Source organism: Rhyacophila brunnea, unplaced genomic scaffold (genome assembly GCF_057557595.1).
Source record: "Rhyacophila brunnea isolate RB1 unplaced genomic scaffold, BYU_Rbru_1.0 scaffold_18, whole genome shotgun sequence".
Classification (NCBI taxonomy): Eukaryota; Metazoa; Arthropoda; class Insecta; order Trichoptera; family Rhyacophilidae; genus Rhyacophila; species Rhyacophila brunnea.
The window spans coordinates 32,113,729-32,136,690 of NW_028232837.1; the positions used below are offsets into that span (position 1 = coordinate 32,113,729).

The 22,962-nt window shown below is 33.6% G+C and overlaps 1 protein-coding gene across 1 annotated transcript in view; it reads right to left on the minus strand.

Moving 5' to 3' along the window:
* The window catches only part of LOC147073442 (C3 and PZP-like alpha-2-macroglobulin domain-containing protein 8), a 652,526-nt gene that overhangs the window by 188,697 nt on the left and 440,867 nt on the right, over positions 1-22,962 (minus strand). The window contains exon 11 of the mRNA XM_085945649.1: positions 11,420-11,537. Coding sequence (XP_085801775.1) covers positions 11,420-11,537 — 118 coding nt within the window. The remainder of the gene's footprint in view (positions 1-11,419; positions 11,538-22,962) is intronic.

Here is a 22,962-nt window from a genome sequence, read left to right on the forward strand (position 1 = left end):
CTGTCAACAGTAAATCTATGCACGTGTAAACGGGGTATACCCATCAATTTTAAGACGACGTTTACAACAATACCTTTGTATGGTATTCATATAATATTTTATAATAATATAGTCATTAAATGTTAATTTGTAAGATGGGAAAAAACAAGGTATCATAATGACACATACGCTGTCCTACAGCGTTTACAGATTATCTAGGATAAGCTCGCAAAGATGCCGCAAATTCTTCATTTTCGACCTTCACACAGCACTCCGACCCATAAGGAAAATACTTATAATGTGTGGTTAAGTATATAAAAAAGATAGAGGTGGGTACCTAGTATATTTACATTACGAGTTAGTAGTGACTTCAGTTGTTTCTAGATATTCCTCCATTCATTTTTTTATGACCAGTATTACATATTTTTTTTTCGACCATATCCGATCCTAATAGGATCATATGAGCCTTCACAGAGTAGAGGTTTGTATTAACAGATTTTGTTTTTACGTGAAATGGATGTCAGCCACTTGCTCAACCTATTGACTCGCACACAAATTGAAAAACAATATGACGTACACTTGCCAGACCCAGGATTCGAACCTGGGACCCATATAGTCCAACGCTTAAGCCTTTTGGGGGTCGATTTCATAATATTATGTAGTATGCACAAAGCTTCGAGAGCCCAAAGCACGTTAATTATATGCCACACTAATTAAGAGGTATTGCCGTCACACGGAAAGCAATCACCATTCTTCAGTTCCTCAAGTCAATCAGTCAAAACTTTCAAACATATTTTCTCAATTTTATGTATATCTCAACGCAACTGGCTTATTTTTTTGTAAATTTTAGCACATTTTATTATACTTTCTTTTGGAAGAAACTTTAAATATTAATCATTGCTCAAAATCCGCGAAAAATGAGCGCTAAATTTATTATTCAAATATTACGCAGGCTTCTTTTGCTACCAGAAACACGTGTTAATGTTCAAATAAACAAGGTTCATTCCAGCTTTGTTATTATGGTACGGTAGTGCTGTAAATATTTACGCCCTAGGAAAAGTTAAAGTTAACCATTAGACGACCGCGGAGGGCCTCGGAAGTTTGGCGAAGTGCTTGTCGGAGCGAGCCGGTTCGTATTTCGCGGGACAACTTTCTTCTCTTCATTGTTTGCGCTCCCAGGAGAATAATGTTAGTGAGTTGATTTTGGGGCAATGTAGTGCAAGTGAAATGGCTAATTTCTCTCTTATAAAGTTTAATTCTCTCAACATAATAGGATTTAATTATTTTTTTAAAATAATTTTCTATAAAATTTAATATGATAAAAAGAAAAATTAATAATATAGTAAATAAAATATGATAAACTTACCTGTACGCTATGTAAAGTAATTCTCTCACCAATTAAAAAAAATCCCCTATGCCATGATAGAAATAAGGACATGATAAGAGTCAATGATGTTATGGTTATTCATATTTATTTTTTAATAGCGTAGCAAGCTGATATAATTAAATACACAATGTTTATTTGATATTATGATAAAATTATATAACATAACGTCGTATTTATTCTAATCAACGAATAATTCATAAGATTTGAAAATGTAACATTCTTTTTTTCATTACATGGTTGGGCCAATTATGGTGGCCATAATACAATATAAATGTCCTACCCACCTGATATCATTATCCTTGCCAGGCCGATTATTAATAGTGAGTCATTCTAGAACCGTGCGCTTGTAAGCACCTATAAAACATTAAGACGTCATGTACGTGTACTGGTTTTGACCGTCAATGCGCACAGAGTAACTCAATAAACAGTAACACGCGAGAGTGGTAGTGCGAGCGAATGATTACCAGACCACAGAGCCAGCCTCAGCATCATTAAAAGTCAGCGCCTGGCATTTTTGATATAACCCCCCCCCCCCAGCATCCGAATCGTTCCGTCATATTACAGTCCACTGAAAAGAACCGTCACAAAAAGACAATGAGGTTATTCGCTTGTGAAGGAACAATAAAATCTAAATCGTTCGTATTTGAAAAAAATACTACGTCCGACGAGATTTGAATAAAATAAATAATATAGTATTAGCGTCCCTGAAGACTGTCGGGCTGAAATTATTTGCAAAGCTCAGAATTCGTACGGATGTACCATTCTTAGTTTTCTAAAACCGGTTTATTTTTATTCTTCGGAAAAGTGTATTTTTATCATTCACCAAGCTGATGAAAATGCGCTGACATGAATTTGTGTGGGTACAAGCGCTGCCAATCTAGTGATAACTATTTCTAAAAATGTAATTTTGTGTTGATATCTATTTTTTTCGTATACATTTCTATGTATATTGTTGTTTCCATCGTATATCTGCAAAATTTCAAGTTTTCACGGAAGCATAAAAACCGTTTAAAAAAATATATGGCACTTGAATCAATTCAAAAAAGGTTTTCATAATTTCAATGAAAACGCAATTTTTGTAAATTGTGTTATTTTGCATATTGTGTGTAAAGGCGATTTTTGCGGTTTTAACTCATACATCGCTGACGACACGGCTGCCGTGTCGGCATTAGATATAATTAACATGTTATTTAAATGCGATAATTAAATATTAAAAATATTAATTATCTGGTCCGCAGTGAATGAGTTTTATACAAAAATGACAAAAACGCATATTTATTAGAATATATACAATTTCGTAATGGAAACGACGATATTATGTTGTAATACAAATAAGTGAATTTATTATGAAAAATAAAATCAATTTTTCTATTTAATTATTAAGCATCTACATTCATTTTTAATCTTCAAGTTCAATACTTAGAAGAAACAGTCAACACACGCATTGCCATCGTGAGCTACCGGTATTTTACAACGTTTTTATTAATCGTATTCTTGTTTGTCCGGTGGTTGTTTGTCCAGTACAAATCTTGCAATCGATATTTAACTAACTTCCCGACTAGCTAGAGATTTGAAACTTTTAGAATATATCAGAACACGATGCCAATGCATTTTTTTAATACTTTTAGCCATCTTTAGGCAGAATGGAATTCATTTTCAGTTAATTCTGTTTTGTATAGAAAGTTATTTCAGAAAAATCCGTAAAAAGTAAAAGACTATTATTGGTTACTAAGGGGTGGTCCTAGCAACCAAATTATTAATATATACGTGCGTTACTATGAAAATCAAAATGAAATGTCAAAATGACATTTCAGTATTCTATATTTGTTTGTTTTTTGTTTACTTCATATCAAGGACAAGTTTCAGCATATTGAGCATAATAATTCAACAGAAAATTTAAAAACGTTGTATATAAAAAGTTCTTTTTTTCTTGTAATTATTTTTTTTAAAGAAAATTTCAAGAATCTCTTGATAGATACAAGATTTTTCGACCTGTATGATGTATTTTAACTAAATATCAGACTTCAACATTACATTAAATAATACAATCACCGAGGAGTATAATACTGACATGCCCAAGTTTCCCGCGCTCATTGTTTCGCTCCGTAGGGAACCTTATGGGATTCCCGGAACACATTTGTTCCAGAAGCCAACTCAATAAAACAGCTTTCCAAAGTTTGGACGGGCCGAGTGGCGCGAAAACGACAGTAACATGGGACCAATGACTCGCGACAAAACTTTGACAATCACTGCTCTGCTCCTGCGAGTTACGCGGCTACTTACTAACTTTTGGAAGTTACTAAGAGTTGAGTACTATCAACATTTACTTAAACCGTAGCTTATTTGTTTGTAAGATTATTATCACTTGTTTTATTGCCGTTACTACTTCGTACTTTTTAAAGGAAATCTTCCAAAATAATCAGAGTTTTTGTATAAAATATGGTGAATGTTATCTTGATAAGACTCTTTGGTGGCGTGATTTATTGAGGAGGATAGAGTAAAGTAGAATCCAATGATCAAAACGTTGTTTATTGATAATATTAGAAAAAATACAGCGCATGAATACTCGAAACATTATTGCCGACCAGCGCATCTATTCTATACACAAGACTACTTTCGGCCGATATTTAGTGTAGGAAAGTAGGTATCCAAGTATTAGCACTTATTGTAACAATTACAATAAGATAGTTGTAATTGTTACAATAATTGCTGTATTTTAAAAGCACCTCTTTTGGCTGTGATACATTTTAGAGTTTGATAGACAGTTTTGACAGTTCAGATGGCTAACTTATTGTAATTGTTACAATAAGTGTTAATATTTCGATACTTTCCTACCCCATTTAGCTGCCGTAAAGGCCAAAAGCAGTCTTGTGTATAGAATAAATGCGCAGGTATCGACAAAGTAATGGTCAAAGTTTGAGTGAGTACAAAAGAACAGGTAGATTCTAAATGTCTAACTGCATATTATTAGGGATATTGTTACTTTTTACGAGAGGCCTATGCGTTTGGCATCTATCCTTTCATGTCTAGTGTGGATCTCTAGATGTTTTGGCGAATTTAGTGAAGCGAGAAAATATTTGTTTAGTTTGGTGATTTTGTAACCTTGGACCGTCGTCGAAATCTTTCCTCCAGTGTCGCGATGCTGTAGAATTGTTGTGTTTTAACATAAAACATGAAAATGTTGGTATGTTGCTGTGATTACAGCATCATCGTAGACGGTAAAAAATACCACCCTTCGTACAAAAAACACAGGAGCGGCCTTCTTCCGGTAAAAATACGCGTGTGTGATCTCGGGGCTTTGATGGCTGATACAGTTTGCTCGAGTACCAGTCCAAATATAGCCTCAAGAGTTTATATTTAGGTGTGTGAATAGCAAATGTTTGTATTGTCGTCGAAATCACAAGGATGGGGCAAAGCTCTATTTACACGTAAGATAATTTGTGCAACCAAGACTGAGTCCACCATACTGACTCACGAATATTGTATTTAAAGTTTTGAGACATTATGAAAATCTTACAGGTATTTTTTTTACACACGTTAAACTTTATAATATTATAAATTTGAATCTAACTCCTTTTACAAGGCCACCAAACGCTCGTTCCGGTTATTTAGAAGGGATTACAAAATATGGGTATCAACGTTACTAAAGTAATACAATATTAATTATATAAACAGTTTATAAATGGCGCCCAATGTGGGGCAAAATCCAGCATACTCGTTTCTTATTTCACATTGAATCTCACAAAAAATTATATCTTTGGCACGACCTATTATATAAAACATAAATCTAATTCGTGGTTGAACGAATTGGAAGCATATTATTCGAATTATGCTATGTGATGATACACCTACTCCATCTTGTAGCGACAACGTTCATTTATTTACTTTTTTATGTACATTTCAGATCATGTTGACACTTCTAATATATATAGGTATATATTTAAAATCTCAAAAAGGCGCATTTGTATCTGACATAACACATCAACAGACTAATTATTTTTTTTTCTTTATTTGGAAGCAATTGAGCTCTTCTCTGAATGGAAGGCTATTCTGCTTTACAATGGTTTACAAAAGTATACATACATTTTTTTTACGACAGGAATAAATAGTTACATTATTAATGATACAGAATTACATTTTTGTTACATTATACACTAGACATTTACGTTACATTTTTGGAGAAATTCATGTACAATTTTCATAACTGAAATATTTGGTTTTGCCAGGAACGAATTAATCGTAAAAGGAGGGTATAACCTGCATTTTCCCAAATTATTCAATAACACTTCTCTCTCCAGGTCATAGGCATCACATTGCCAGACAATGTGGTTAAGATCTTGAGTGGGATGTCCACACTGACACTGAGGGCTATCTACCACTTTAATTTTGTACAATGATTCGTTGAGACTGTAATGTCCTGTCCTGCTTCTAGCTATTGTCACTATTACATCTCGCTTTATTTTACAATGTTTACTAAACCAAGTTTTAGGAGATCTACTATAAAAGTTTTGATAGTAGTGTGTTCCTTTTTCTTTCCCAAGATTTTCTCCTCCTCTGGCGTACGTCCTGTCTCGCCGAAGCACCATAAAACCTGGGAAGCTAATAACTATGTGAGAAATAGTGTCGTTTAACCATGTTTCCACGCCTATCATCACTCTAAGCTCCTCTAGTCTATTAAGAATGCTTCTTGTATTCCAGAAAACAATACGTATATCAGATTGAATAAATTGGTTAACTTTGTTGCTGGAATTATGCATTATGTTATTGTTCCTCTTGTCCTTCCCACGAACTAATATCTTCACTGGAAACTTTTAATTGTGGATTACTGAGTCTTTCCTTGATCCTTGTTATGCGAATTTTAATGCTACGTTCTTTTAAATGACTATAGATTTCTGTTAGCATGTTATTAAAAGCTTCTTTATCAGTAGTAAATTCATTAGCAATCATTTCGGTATTGGGATTTCTATGTTTTTTCACAAGGAAACTGAGTAATGTTTCATAATCGATGGGAAATCTATGACGATTACTTTCAACATGTTCCTTGGCAGGTAACAAAAGTTCATTTGTATCCTCAGTGGATACTTTTTTCGATTTTTTTGGTGTCTGTTGGAGTGCAGGAATGCGTGTGATTGCATTCCTTTTCACTGTATCTTAAAATTCAAATTCTACACTGCTGATATCAGTTGGACTGGTCAACGGCCTTTTTGAACCGATTGGCGTATCCTTGTTGATAATAGAGTTGTCCGACTCTATATCTGCGGCTAGTTCATCCTCCTGGAGTGTATTTTCTCTCTCTAACGAAAGAGAGGTTAACACCTTTGGTACATTGAGAGAGTCAGGCAATTGTACAGTGTGACGTTCATTATTTACAGTTGTTTTACAATATTTGGCCAGATGGCCCTCTTCTTTGCAAATAAAGCATGTCAATTTTGCGATGGAGAAGTAAATCCAGTACAGGGTATTATCAAAATTTATTTGCATTGACTCTGGCAGTTTTATGGTGTCTTCTGTGTTTACATAAACCTGTCTCCGGAAACTTAAAATATGTGCATAACCCGGTTCGTTAATACCAGCTCTGATGCTTGTGATACGTGAGGTAGTTTTTATCTTTAAGTCATTGAGTTTTGATTCCAAAACGCTGTGTGGGATTATAGGACATACGTTTGATATTATTATCCTCTTTAATTTGGTGATCAGCGGCCTGATTTCTAGTATGTGGTTTCCAATTTTAACTGTTTCTTTATTTTCTGTTAATTTGTCTGCTTGTTCTTCACTACTCAAGTATATAAATATTCTTCCCTGGGAAATCCTAGATACATATCTTATATTACATGGACCTACCTTATTCCCGATCGATAGCGTGTATTCTCGTATAGAGATGCCATCGATAGCATCTAGAACGATGGCTTGCTCCTTCTTCGGAAACTGCATTTAAAGAGCAACTGATGCATATGACATTGTTTGTTGGGTTTCTTTTTGGTGATCCATTGCTGGCAACGTTGTATTTTTTTGATTTTTAATAAGCGCCCCTGTAGTCAGAGACACTTAAATGTAAACAACTTTGTAACAATAATTTATTGTTACGCCGCACGCACAACTGGTTATTATTAATTTGTAAACACTTGCTATCTCGTTATTGGAGACGTCCTACTGTCGTCGATCACACGGAACAACTGAACAGACTAATTATATAATATGTTTCCTTTAAATTTTACTACTTAGATCCACCAGTATAAGTTGTCAGATGAGTGAGGGTGTCACAATATGCTAGTATTTTACATAATATCATTCAATACTTTTTTTATATTGTAATGAGCTTAGTTCTAAATTCGAACACCTTACGATTTATGATGGTATATCTATAGAATGGGGTGGGCTTTTGAAAAGTAAAAATTATATACTATAGCATGACCTTTTTTATTTAATTTTTTTTGGTTCTATTATATATTTAATTTTTCAAATGCTTAGCTTCATTACGTGGCATTCAGTTTATTCGAATTGTCTTATAGTGACTTCGGACAGAAACACGTTAATTAGTTAGGCCTGGGAAACTTGGCGCGTTAAAAGTTGTATCGTAAAATTATATGTCTCGCAAGAATGAAAAAATATTTTTTATCAGAAAATTCCTTATAATTCAGTTACGTTACTCGTCCTCTGAAAAAAGGTCAAAATTGCGCCAGAATTTTATGAAAACGCTGATTGCTTAATCGACGATTTTTTAACATTCTTTGTCAGTAGGTAGATACAATATAACGGTTTTAATTCACACAGGTACTGTTTGGAGTACATAAGTAATTGGGTACTGAACAATATTATTATAACGTAGGTCATAACTAGCCAAAATTTATACATTATCTAAATATGTTATTAATGTACCTAATATAATATTATGCTTAGAGAAAATATTATTTAGTATTTGGCTAGATAATAATATGTATGTAGATGTTAATTTAACACTAACACTTTTATTTATTTAACCAGTCAAAAGGCAAAATGTATGTTTATAGATCTGTTATGATATATTTTTAACTCAATGTTATCCAATGTTTTTTTTGTTTTTTTACTCTTTTTTAACGGTCGTAATAGGGTTTTAGTGTATTTTGAAAAAAATCATCCTAGTATAAAAGGTTGCATCAAACATAATAAATACATTTATTATTCTCAGTGTTTATCGGATACATTTTCATTTTTTTCGTAATATCTGTGTTTTTATGTGCTTAAGAATTATGTATAATCTTAAGTAAATCTTATGATGGTATTATTTTTCAAAAAAAAAAAATATTTCAAATTATTAGTGCAATTTCAAAAATTGACATGTATTCCGTGAGGCAGATAATATAAGCCAAATTAAAATAGGTTTTGTAAACCTCAGTTTTTAATATTTATTAACTTATTAATTTTTTAAACACAAATAGATATTTTTTTCAATGATATGTGTTTTTCTCATTTTGAGCTTTTTCAAGTAGAATTACATACGTTAAAACTGAAATTTTAAGATATACTGACGCCTGCCATGAGTTAGGTAAGTTTGTCTCATTAGTATCTTGAGCCAAACTACACAAGCCGGTCAAGATTATTAAAAAAAATTGATAAATCTTCAGTTGCATAGGTATTAGTTGATTTCGTCGTAATTAGGTATGGTACAGGTAATTCAATTGATATAGCACATTGACCAAAGCAAAGTCTCACCAAGCACCGATATGTATTCCAAGATTTTTTCTAATAGGTGTGTTTCCGAGGTTTTTTCGAATTATGTTAATTATTAATAAGAGTTTTGGACCGTTATATAAGAAAATATTATCTTTTTATTCAATACTCAATATAGAATGTTAGATTATTTATTATAGAAAAGAATTTTTAAAAACCAACGTACAAGAACGTCGATAAATAAATTTGATTAGAGAATCAGACGCCTTTTACAATTACAATCGTAAAGCAGTTTGCCCACTAAATGGTGAAATTTGAAGTACTACAGATTAAATATAAATATTGATTATATAATATGACATCACTTTGGCATTTAAATTATAAAGGAATCATAAAAAACTAATAAAACATAATATTCATCTGTTAGGTACGGAAATATCACAATACCTACAACTCAATAGTAGATATTATTATCTGAAACTGAGTTAAAGCGTTATATTGGAAATCATGATAAAGTCATATACAGGTGATATAGGATAGGGTGTCCGACGGGAAGGTTTACTACTTTAATTTTGTATAACTTTATGGAAAATTAAAACAAAATGGTTTAATGCTGATAAATATTTTATTAAATGTTGGGAATTACGTATGGAAGACAATGTCAGCTAAAGGTTTGCCTCTGTTAACCTTAAAAATACGGGCTCTTTTTACAACATTTTCATCACATTTTCACACATTTCAACCAGTATTTTATTAATTTAGTCACGAATGTTTTGTTTAAGTTGCTGAAGTGTTTCTGGTTTATTGGCATAAACCTTGCCCTTTAGATATCCCCACAAAAAAAAGTTGGGGGCTGTTAAATCCGGCGACCGTGGAGGTCAATCGACATCACCATTTCTTGAGACAATTTGTTGTGAATACAGATCTCTCAGTAATGCCATTGTAACATTGGCTGTATGTAAAGTGGTATCATCTTGTTAGAACGACATGTTAACCAAGCCCAACTCAATCGAGGGCATTTAAGAGACAATCGACAGGTTGCATAACAACTCCTCTCGCGTTAGTTTGAAAATCAACGCGAAGAAAACCAACGTCTTGTGCAATGGCACCTGTCCTGATCCAGATTTCCCTCTAATTAGCGATGGACAAAACATCGAGAGCGTCGACAGCTTCAAGTACCTGGGGGTACACATCACGGAATGGGAGTGGCTGTAGCAACATTCAACTCAATGCGAAATGTCTGGGACTCAAGATTGTACTCGGTCAAAACCAAATGCCGTCTATTCGACGCTTGCATTCTGACGGTGCTGCTTTACGGTAGCGAATCATGGCACCTTACAAAGGCTCAGAGCAACCGTATACTGAGCTTCGAAAACAGATGTTTGCGACGAATACTGGGTGTGCGGTGGTATGACTTTAGGAGCAACGAGGAGATAAGAGAACGCACCAAGCAGCCTTTCATCACGCTGAAAGTGAAGAGGCAACGTTGGACCTGGCTCGGCCACGTGCTGCGGATGCCAGAAAAGAACTTTAACCTGGCTTGCCTGTTCTTCAAGCCGACCGGATTTCGGCGACCTAGAAGGCCGCTAAATACAATCTACAGAGTATATACGGCGGAGCTACGGGATTCTGGTTTGACCTGGAACGAAGCAAGAAGACTGGCGAGCGACAGGGATTCTTGGAGGCATCGCGTGGTGTCCATATGATCCAGTTAAGGGGAGGATATGGACAAAAAAGAAGAAGAAAGAAGAAAGCATTAAATTCTGGTGTCAAAAGTTGTCAATCATGTTACGATAACGTTTTCCATTAACAGTTACCGTAACGCCACGTTCATCTTAAAAAAAGTAAGAGGCCAATGATTCATCCAGACCACATAGCGCACCATACAGTCACTTTTAATGGATGCAATGGTGACTGATGAATAATTTGGCCTCTAATTATCTGTTATATACCTCTTCCTTCAAAATCATTTACTTATCGATAAATAGTGGTTTTTGATGGCACAATAATTTCACCCAAAATTTTACATACTTTTCTAGTCGTCACAATAATTATTGATGATTGATTTTGATAAAATGTTTTTACGATTAAAACATATTGGTTTATCGAATATTTTTTCATAGTAAATTTGCCATGTATCTGATGAACTCTGATGAACTGTTAAAATTATTTTTTACCAAAATGGCGACCAAAAAAAGTAGTAAAGCTTTCCGGTGGACACCCTGTATTATTATAGTTGTATACACTGTGTGCCAAAACCACCAATAGTAATTATCCGAAATCCCTTGCACCACGTTACTGTGACGCGAAACGCCTGTCATGGCTAGGAGTATGGTGAGTTCGCTCAATTTACTTGATAACTCGTCCAATCTTCCCCTAATAGCAAAGCAATCAAGAGAGACCTACCTGTTTATGCAGTAATTGGACTTCAAACTCTGCGACGTCACTGACAGGCTCGCCGTCTGGTGTGACGTAGTACACGAGCAGTTGACTCGAGGGGGCCATGTCGGATTTCACCGTGAAGCTGGAATTATAAATTAATTAGTAATTAGTCAAGAAGATGGGATGACACTTTTTCATGCAGTCTATAGTTTTTAATTACGTTTCCAATTTTTGTTTATGTTTACGATAATTTTAAATCGCTATGTACTCCCTCTTCTCCTGTCTTCTGTCTCCTAGTTCTCTGTAATAGTTTTGATTTTTTTAGTGTAGTAAAATACTAATATATATTCATCATCATCATAATCATCATCAGTCTGAATCTATCCACTGCTAGATGAAAGCCTCTCTAAGCTGATTCCACTTCTCTCAGTCCTGTGAGTTGCGTTGCCATGTACGTCCGCAGAACTTTATTATTTCATCGATCCACCGGCCTCTAGGTCTACTAGGTCTTTAGACGTTTTGTACCTCTTGGGTACTACTGGATGACTATATTTATTCAACGATTATCTCTTATTATATATTTTAAGACAATACACCCTATTTGAATGTTATAAGTTAATATAAATAGATAGAATAGATAAGATAAAATAAACTTTTTATATACAACGTTTTTAAATTTTCTGTTGAATCATATAAACTTGACTTGACTAGCTTAAACGATCAAAAAAAATTGTATTTGATAGAAATAATACTGAAATATCATTTTGACACTCATATTGATTTCCATAGTAACGTACGTATATATTAATAATTACCTAGCAACCAATAATAGTGGATTGGATTACGGATTTCTTCCGAAATAACTTTTCATACAAAACAGAATTAATTAAAAATTAATTTAATTCCACTTAAAGATGGCTAAAATTAATAAAAAATGCATTGGCATCGTGTTCTGATATATTCTAAAAGTTTTAAATGTCTAGCTAGCCGGGAAGTTAGTTAAAAATCGATTGCAAGATTTGTACCGGACAAACAACCACCGGACAAATAAGAATACGATCTTATAAAAACGTTGTAATAAAATACATATTAACAAGGGGAAACCGGAAATCTTTCAGACACTTTTTCGTTTAAATTTAATGATTTCACTGGTGAGTATTCTAATACTGTGTCCAATAAACTTCCATAAAAAATACATACAATAAAATAGTTAATTTATAAATAAAATAATTTACTTTGACAACCATCTTAAATATATTATGATTACAATAATAAACAACTTCTTGAAAAAAGTTTTACCTACACAATGAATCAATGAGATTTAAAAAAAATACCTACTTCATTTAAAAGAAACATACGAATGTTACATCAGTATAAATAAGTAACTTCAAAGAAACAGTGGAATTATTGAAATAATCTACTGATAATAATATTATACAAAAAATCTTACCATTATCATCTACTATAAATAAACAATAGAAAAAAAACAAATAATATACATTATAGCTACCGATTTGATTTGTATGAAACAGACATCAAAGTTAAACTATCTCGAAACTAGTTTTTTAGACTATCCCATTGTTGCTTTCAGGTACTATGTAGATATTTGAAAATTAGTTTAAATGTCGCTTTAAAACAGGACGATATGGATTAAACTAATCCAGACTATGTATATATCAAGTTGATTAACGTCGCGTCTTCTCAAATCTCTGGAGTCATCAATTTTCTGATACGCCATATTGCTAATGCATATATTATAATGCAGTTGAACGACTGAAAATTGACAAAGAGCTATAAATATTATAATATTGCCTGTCTGTAGTTATTTTCATAATAATTTATGATGGATTTCTTATATACATTTTTTTTATGTTTATCACACTACTTAAAAAAAACGGTGTCTGTACTTATGTACGCGCGTTAGAAGTTATACTTCTTTGGCGTAACAAAACAAAAACAAAACTTGTGATGACCTAGATTCTTTGACTAGCTCTTAATTATCTTGTTAAATTACACACTCAAGAAAAAGAACCGCTTATTGGACGCCGTTCATTTATTTCTATACACTTTAACTTATATTACTAAATTATATAATTATTTATCATTTTTTTTATTTTTAAAGTAACAACTGCCACTATGACGTTTAATAGTTGGTTTACGTAAGGAATTGCGAATGGCCGCCAATAATAAATTCGCTGCCTAGCAACGGAACAATTCTAAACTATAATATTATACTGTATAATCGTCACGATTGCAGTATCATTCTGTGGCGTAATGGTTGTGCGTTCGGCTGATAACCAAACAATTGTTGGTTCGAATCCAATCGAATTTATTTTTTTGTGTGAAAAAATTAATTATGTGTTACATGTCACACGCCAAAAATACACTCTGATCTGATTTTCCAAACGCGCCTAAAGCAAAAATTTATATGTTGAACATACATAATTTCAAAACATCTAGCCAATCTAGTGCATATAGGTACCCAATATAATACAAAATGATTTTTTCTTGTGTGTATATGCATGAGATGTTTTCAAATTATGTATATTATTCAGTATTATACAGAATGTTATATTCTGAAATCTGGTGTCTTATTCGTTGAATAAAAAAAATTGTTTATTAACATTATTAACAAGTTTAAGTACGTTATAAAAACTAAATAATGGAGTAATCCGTGACGTCGGTTAGTAATTAAGGAATTAAGCAATACCTACCTTAATTTAATATACTAAAACCGATAGCCAACATTATAATTCGATAAGCATCTAATGTAACAAGTCTACTAGTTAAAATTGTCGTTATTAATTAAGATCCCCATAGTTAAATTGGAAAACATACTGGTGCGAATCCAGCAGATACAGGTTCCAAGTAACAAGTCCCGTCGGGTGTCGTATTTTTTTTTTCTACAAAATGATTTTTTCTAGTGTGTATATGCATGACATGTTTTAAAATTATGAATATTGGTTGCACGGTGATTGGCGCGTGTGACAAACCTCTCGTTCCTGAAGATGTCTATCATCCCTCTACTTGCACAATTGTATCTTTTAAGCATGTATTACGCAGAAATGAAGCGTCGATTCCGCCACTGAATAGGCATAATCCGCAATGGAATTTATCAAATGGAATTTTTTTAGCATTGTGTATTTCTCTGAGTACTACATATTGGACCTCTTTGATGACACTGACATCAATTAAGATCTTCCGGTGAACGGAGAATATGGAGATCCTCTTCCCGAGGTTACTACCACAGAGGTGGAATATGCTATAATGTGCATGAAGAGTGGGAAAGCCCCGGGAGAAGATGGGCTGACTATCGATGTTCTCAAACTGGCCGTGAGGACGGTGAGCGAAGTGGTCGCACGTCTGTTCACGTCTTGTCTGCAAGAAGAGAACATCCCAGAGTCATGAAAAAATGCCTCCATTATTATTCTCCATAAGACAGGAGACACTGAAGATCTGAAAAGCTATCGACCTATTAGTCTACTGCCAATTCTGTATAAGGTTTTCACGAAAATACTCTCAAAACGTCTCGAAACAATTCTAGACGAGAACCAACCAAGAGAGCAAGCCGGATTCAGAAGAGGCTACAGTACTATGGATCATATTCAGGTCGTCAGGGAAATCATAGAGCGCTACCAGGAATACAAGCTGCCATTATATCTTGGTTTTATAGACTATGAAAAGGCGTTTGATTCCATCAAAAAATTCTCAATTATAGACGCCCTTAGCAAACAAGGAATTTCCAGACGCTACATAAACATATTGCACAGTATATACAGTGATGCCACAGCATGCGTGAAACTCCACAAGCGGTCGTGTAAATTCCCCATTAACAAAGGTGTCCGGCAAGGTGATACTATTTCACCTAAACTATTCACCGCTACTCTTGAGGACTTATTTAGGAAACATGATTGGGAGGAAAATGGTGTTCCAATTAACGGAGAGCACACCTCAGTCACCTGCGCTTTGCAGATGATATTGTTATACTCTCACAAGACCCGAAAGACCTCCAAGGTAGAATGCAAGAACTCGCGGATGTCAGTCAAACGGTCGGTCTAAAGATAAATGTCTCAAAGACAAAAGTGATGAGGAACTGTTTTTCGGACCCTGCGATTATCTGTATTTCTGGCACCCAACTCGAGCAAGTCAGCAGCTACATCTATCTTGGACAGCAGGTGTCTATAGACGGAAGCATGCACGATGAAATTGTTCGAAGAACAAAGCTGAGATGGAGTGCTTTCGGACGTCTGAATAGTATCTTTAAAAGTGACCTACCATTATGTCTTAAGCGTAGGGTGTTCAACCAATGTGTGCTACCCGTGCTCACGTATGGCTGCGAGACGTGGACCCTCAACACGAGAGATGTCCAAAAGTTAAGAGTCACACAGCGAGGCATGGAGAGGTGCATGTTGGGCATCACGCGAAAGGACCGTAAGAGAAACGAATGGGTTAGGAAGCAGACAAGAGTACGCGATGTTATAGACGTTGCCAAACAGCTGAAATGGAGATGGACGGGACACATTGCTCGCCGAAAAGACGGCCGCTGGATAAATGCCGTCATCCAATGGTACCCAAGGGGTACGAAACGGCCACAGGGTCGCCCTAAAAGCCGCTGGATTGACGAACTGGTAAAGTTCGGCGGAAATACGTGGCAGCAAACGACACAGGACCGAAAGAGTTGGAGAAAGCTTGGGGAGGCCTTCATCCAGCAGTGGATTGACCCCGGCTGATGATGATATAAACAAATTGATGTAAACACGGCATAAGATATTTTCTATAATACATTTTATAACAGTCTGGACTCATGTTTCCTTCGCCGGCTCGTTCATCTACTGAAGTACTCATATCCTAAGTGGTTAACGCCAGAAATGATTTACAATCTAAGGTCAAAGGCATATTATCACGCACTGTGGAAAAAACATAGACGGACTGCAGATTATAGTAAATTTTTCTGTCTCAGAAACTCATTGAAATGTGACATCTCTTCGGCTCACAAATCATATCTAACGTCGATTGGTCAAATATTGTCTTAGATCCTATTTGTTTTTGGAAATATATTCATTCGCTTATTTCCAGTAGTACTACAAAAGACAATGTCATGATGACGTTGAATAATGATCCTATAGAGCAGTGCTCCACAACCCGTGTGCCGTGAGACGATGCTAGGTGTGCCGCGGTGCAATAGCCAAATTTTCGTACATGGCTGGTAATATATTTGAGCACCTGCATGAACTTAATAAAACAATAAAGGTCAGAATGAAAATATATTGACGTGCTCTGATAAATTAGAAGTCAAAAATAAAATGGAACTTTGGCAGAAGGAGTTAAGACAAGGATTTCTACAAATGTTCCAAAGGAACTACCAAACCACCATTGAAAACAAGCAATAATTTTGGATCTGTCTCAAAAACATTTAACTTTGCTGCAAAAGAAATTTCATCAGTACTCTCATACAATAAATGCGACAGGATACGAAACCCTTTTGCAACCAATGCCGAAAATTCTATAGAAGCGCTTTTCCTATAAATTCGAGAGGAATTTGTTGAATTGATAAACGACGGGACGCTAAAACTGAAGTTCGCCGATGTTCCATTGGCTATTTTCTGGATTTCGGTTAATAAAAAATATCCTCGGATTTCCGACAAAGCTATCGCAGTTCAGCTCCCATTTTCGAGTAAAAAAAACGCTCTTTTAATACCCCAGTAAGTATTAATATTTTAAAACATGTGATTGTAGGACACAATTTATTATTATTGTATCAATACTCGACAAATAATTATTCCTAACCCGACAACTAACCATAATTATCATATTAATAGAATATAACCATACAAAAAATCGCTAAACATAAAATCAATACCATTAATTTTACCTCGAACACTATTTGAAAAACGCTATTTTAGAGTATCACACTGTCTCTAACCTTAGCGATAGGTAGGGGGGCCGCCAAAGATCTTGAGCTGGGGTCCTCCTTCAGGATGTGGAGTCCATGTTTTTGTGTATAAATTGTTTTACGTGTAGTGTGCCGTGGAATTCTGGGAAGACCTTTGGTGTGCCATGGGTTGGAAAAGGTTGCGGAGCACTGCTATAGAGAACCATAACTATATCTGATGCATTTGCTAAGCAAAAAAATGTATTAAAACAACTTCTATAAAAGTTTTAATTAATTATATTTTAATCGTATGATAATTAATTAAAAGTGTTTATAATTAAAATTGGTGAAATTCATTCGTCTGTTTCTCAGAATCTGAAATGATAGTATGATCCGCAAAACGGTCGAGTAAGCGATACCACGGAGCCATTTAGTATAACAAAGCTCTTGTTTATTTCCATCTGGGTCATCGCTATTGCTTACAAAACAAGATTTTAACAAGGGATTCTAAAGTTACTAATTAAGTCCATTACTGAAGGGTGGAAACTATATTTAGAAACAACTCAGCTCCTATGCCCATTAGCAAATAGCTAAAGTTACAAAACTATAATGACTTATTCACAATACAAATATTGTTTGAAGTTTGATGAAAGATTTTCAGTAGATTTTGTACCTGTTATCGAACTTATTTCATCTTCAGATTAAGAGAAGGCAAACAATCGTGAAGTATTACTAAACGTTGATTTGTATAATTGATTACCAGCCAATTTTTGAACATAACAATTTTTGAACATAGAACAAATAATGCACACTAAACTTTGTCAGTCAACATATTTGTTTTAATTGAACTAAGAATATAATTTGCAGATGGTGCTGGTTAGTTTTTAAAATTCAATTAAACCCTACGTAACCAAACCAAAATAGTTTAGGTATGATATGGGCGATCCGATAAAAATAGTACACACCTTTTCAGTCATACTTATTTGTTTTCGTTAAATTAAGAATACATGACGTTATATTATATATTATATATCATGGTGTTGGTAAGTTTTTTTTTTAAATTCATTAAACCATGCCTATAACTGAATCATTATCTATAAAAAATATACGTATATCTATACAATTATGTATGGTTTAATGTCATTTATAGATAAACGAATATTTTTTGACTATTATCTACTATGGCTTGGATTAGGCAGGGTTTAATTAAATTTTAAAAAATAACAAACATTATCTATACACTGTAGTCTTAGTTCAATGAAAACAAATACGTTTGAATGAGAAAGTTTAGTGTGCCCTATTTATTTCGGATATAACAGCTTACTTCCACTCTTCGTCACTGATAAAACCTCGGTAGTCTGTTGCCTTCCGACGAACGCCAGAGAACCACGATGCGTAATTTAATGCCGGAGAATGGTGTATTAAGGTTATACTTCAGCTAGGGCATGGCACGGAGGTGACGCGAAGATTGTGTAAATTACGCGTGCAGAACAAAACATAATTTGTTATAAAAAGTCAGCATGCGTCCATGTAATGTTATGTTTATTGTTCTATTACTAATAATAATAATATATTCATTGACATGTTTTCTTTTTCAAGTAAATGGGTGACGTTTTTTAGTCATCTTTACACGATTTAATAATTAATTCCCCCGTCGCCATCACAAAACAAATTGACGTATTCACAGCTCGACTTTCGCTCTCCGATTGCCAGCCAGTCCAAAATTTCGTCGCACCTATAGTTGAAAAGTATTTGCCGTTTCACTGAAGTACCGTCTTAAAGAAAACAAAACTTCCCATGCTGTCAATGTATTATTATTTATTCAATGGTTTTACATTCGTCACACACTCACAAATACGATTACGTATTAATTACAATAATACAATACGAGTAGGGAATCGAATCCCGAGCCAACATTCTGATCCCGGAATTTCGGGATTACAATTTGACAATCCCGGGATTGGCATTTTTTTCCATTGTTAATATAAAAATTTTATATTTACAAATAACATTGATAAAAACGGTTAAAAATAAATCTAGTATAATAATTTATACTATTTAAAATATTTATTGTTAATATTGTTTACGTTCAATCTTGGGAATGCATAAGTTTAATGGAGTACATAATATTGTAATATAAATAATAATGTGAATTTAATATGAGATTACTGTTTTTGATCGTAATGACAAATGAATGGGTTAGCGAAATTTAAAATAGTAAAGCAAATCATGGTGTACTTATGGCCTTTCCGCTTCATAAATCTAATTAGTCAGCCAAATAGGAAACTACCGTAAAACGTATGAGATCATGGTGGAATTACTTTGTTAATAGTGCGAAACATTGTTTTTTTTTTAAATTTTTCTCATTTTTATTAATTTATGTGAAAAAATAAAATGAATCGGCATTATTTCATTGTTATTTTATTTTCCATAAAAATTGATAAAAAAATCAATCCCGAAACTTTCGGGATTATGTATATCAATCCCGGGATTCATAGATATCGAAAATAGCTCAAGATCCCGGGATTGGAATCCCTAATTCCGAGTAAATAAAGCGTGTCAGATAGCAGCGGTGGATTGATGAGGTGAGGCATGTGTAAGTGACTGCTAAGATTCAATAATATCTCATAGTTTTAAAAATTTAAATCGAATCCGTCTATTACTTCATTATGTATATCAATTGCTCCACTAATATTGCTCTATTTCATACGGACGATGTCGCGAACTTTAGCCATGAAATATAATCCAATAAAAAAATCAGTTTGAAATTCTTTGTTTTATATTAGAGTTTTGCTCGGAAATGCAACAGCATTCGCTGACTTCACTGTATAATAAATTGGAAAACTTTATTTTTATCAACTGTTACTAACTACAGGACGAATTAAATGGTGAGATCATTTTTAAATTAAAAATATTATTTTTCATTATGCTACAATATTATTTGATTGAAATTCTACAACATTTTTTGTGCACAAGTTTAATAACAATATACAATACATGTATGAGTAAATGTGTCATAACTCACATATTCCAAAAATCGAATTTTAAGATACTCGCAAAAAACCATCAGTGAAAAACTCCCTTGAATAGTAATGAGTGAGTGAGTCGATTTACATATTTTTTTAAAAATATATAATATTCCTAAGGCTGTAGACACATATGAAAAATAAAGCTCCCTGATTAGTTAAAACGGCCTTGATGACTGAACTCACATTATTAATTTAAAAATGTGAGTTATGATACCAAAACTCAACTGTATCAACGACTTTTACATGCTGTGATTTTTGATAGCCAATTATTTTTATTTATACAGATTAATGTCTTTAGAATTACTTAGTATATTTAACTAAAAAATGACAAAATTGAAAAATGTAAGTTATGATTCTAGGCGACTAGTTCATACTAATAGTCTTTTAACAATATACGGTCATGAAACTGTAGCAAAAGTGAACATCACAATATAAAAACCCAGAAATTACAGAAAATATATTGTGACCTCGCCGGAAATTGAACCTGGAGCTTTCGAATGCGAAGCCAGTGCATTGTACATCGGAAAATAGGGGCCCCGGCTACGCATTTAAATTTGTAGTCATTGAAATATAATATTCTGTACATTAGCGCATCTATAAATGACAGCTACAAGCTATGAGCCCCTTTGTATCACGGCTCCCGAAGATGCCAAAAGGCGAAACCCGGGTCGCAAAAAACGACTTAAATGGAATAGTACAAAACTTAAATCCATTAGAATTTAAATTCAAATACCATCAAGTACCTTCGGTCGACAGTATTAATATCGTTCATATAAAAGCTTTGGGCCGTATGTATGAGATTCGGAAATTCTTTATAAGCTATTTAACCAATTTTACACCATATAGCGTATAGCACTGTTTGTGACGTAAGCAATCTGACGTCGCACGTCATTCAAAATGGCTGCTTCATCTGTCACTTTCAAATGTCATTTTAATAATGCATTCATTACAAAAAAACGTTTGCTTGAGGCACTCGTCCATTTTGTAGACATTTGCGAACTTTAAAAACAGTTCATAGTTGTGGTGTTCATTTCATTTCATTCATTCATTTATTCTTATTCCGTTTTGACATCTCATAATAGAAGTGAAGTCAGTCATAATATTATAACTGTATACTATGTATTGCCACCAATTGGATATGTTTACTGGGAATACTTTATTCTTTCGTACAGTAGAATTATAAAATAAATGTGATAAAATAACTGATAAATTATTTAAAGTTCATAATAATTATTATTCATTTATAATTATTAAATTTATATGGTGCCGTTCGCACACTTTCAGACACATTAACAATTTCAAAATTTTAAATTAATGATCGGGGAATGAAATTTTATAAGTTTGCTATTATATGGACGCCATGACACATTATGACGTCACATCGTGACGTCGCTAACCAACGGATTACATTTGCACTCATGCATACAAATGAGCAGTATTTAGCCTATAAAGTATTTGCGAATCTCATGCATACGACCCTTTGAAAATAAGTAGATATCTTGAAAACATTAACGCGATAAATTCAATAATAATTATAGTAGGTAACCTATAGTAGGTAAATGCCGTAAAAAACAGACAATACGCTTTTACTGTCTTTTAGCATAATATATTATGTTATATATTCGTATTTCAACTATGAATTTATACACACTGTGATTTGTAAAAAAAAAACCTTAATTAACGTCATTTTCAGAATATAGCCTGAGAAAACTCTTATAATTAAAATGCGACTAACGATAATAAAATGTTACAACGTATTGAAAATGTTCATTTTATTTACATACCGATGGTAGGCACTGCCCTAAATTGTACTAACTTTGGGTATTCCGTATTAAATTCTATTGACCACTGCGCGAGAGAAATGTCAAAGTGGAACAACATGTATATTCTAGCTATAATATTATGTCATACTGCTTTTTGTCATTTTTTACAAGATAACTAAATATTGTAGAAATATTCAATTTCCTAACGAAATCAAAATGGAAGTTATCTTGATGGAGTATCAAAGTGACAATATTCGAATACCGCGCGTTGATAAATTCGATTTATAATTTTAAATTAAAAAAGATGATAGCTCACGCCATTTAATTTGATAAACAATATTAAGGTACCGTGTACCAGGACAGCTAGGTGAAATATATTATTTTGCTGCCGGAGCGTAAAAATGTGCAACTGAACGTTTTATGAGCTCAATTTCGGGAGTTTTGTTTCGTTAATTATTTAAGGGAATCCAAATTTATGGGAGCAATAATGCGCTTTTTGTGTTCCACTTAAATTTAGACAAAAATAGAACAGTCCCACCACACCATTTCACCTGTCTGCCGCAGTATTGTTTGGACCGTATCCAAATTATAGTAGTGAATGATTAATGTTTTTAATTCAATTAGCGATAGATAGGTACAAGCATACAATCATATTAATAAACATACCGTTCATTACTAAAATGCAGTTCAAGTTATTATTCAAATATTTTTTTTAATAGAGCAAGTAAACTTATATTAAATCATAGCTACTTTAATAATTACTATTTTCGATAGGTAGATACTACAATATTAAATTAATACATAGTTGTTTTTACATACATTTATCCAAGTAGACCTAAGTGGCAAAGGGTGGAGATAGGCTGTAAGATCTAACATAAATAGTCTACACTTAATTTTGTCAGT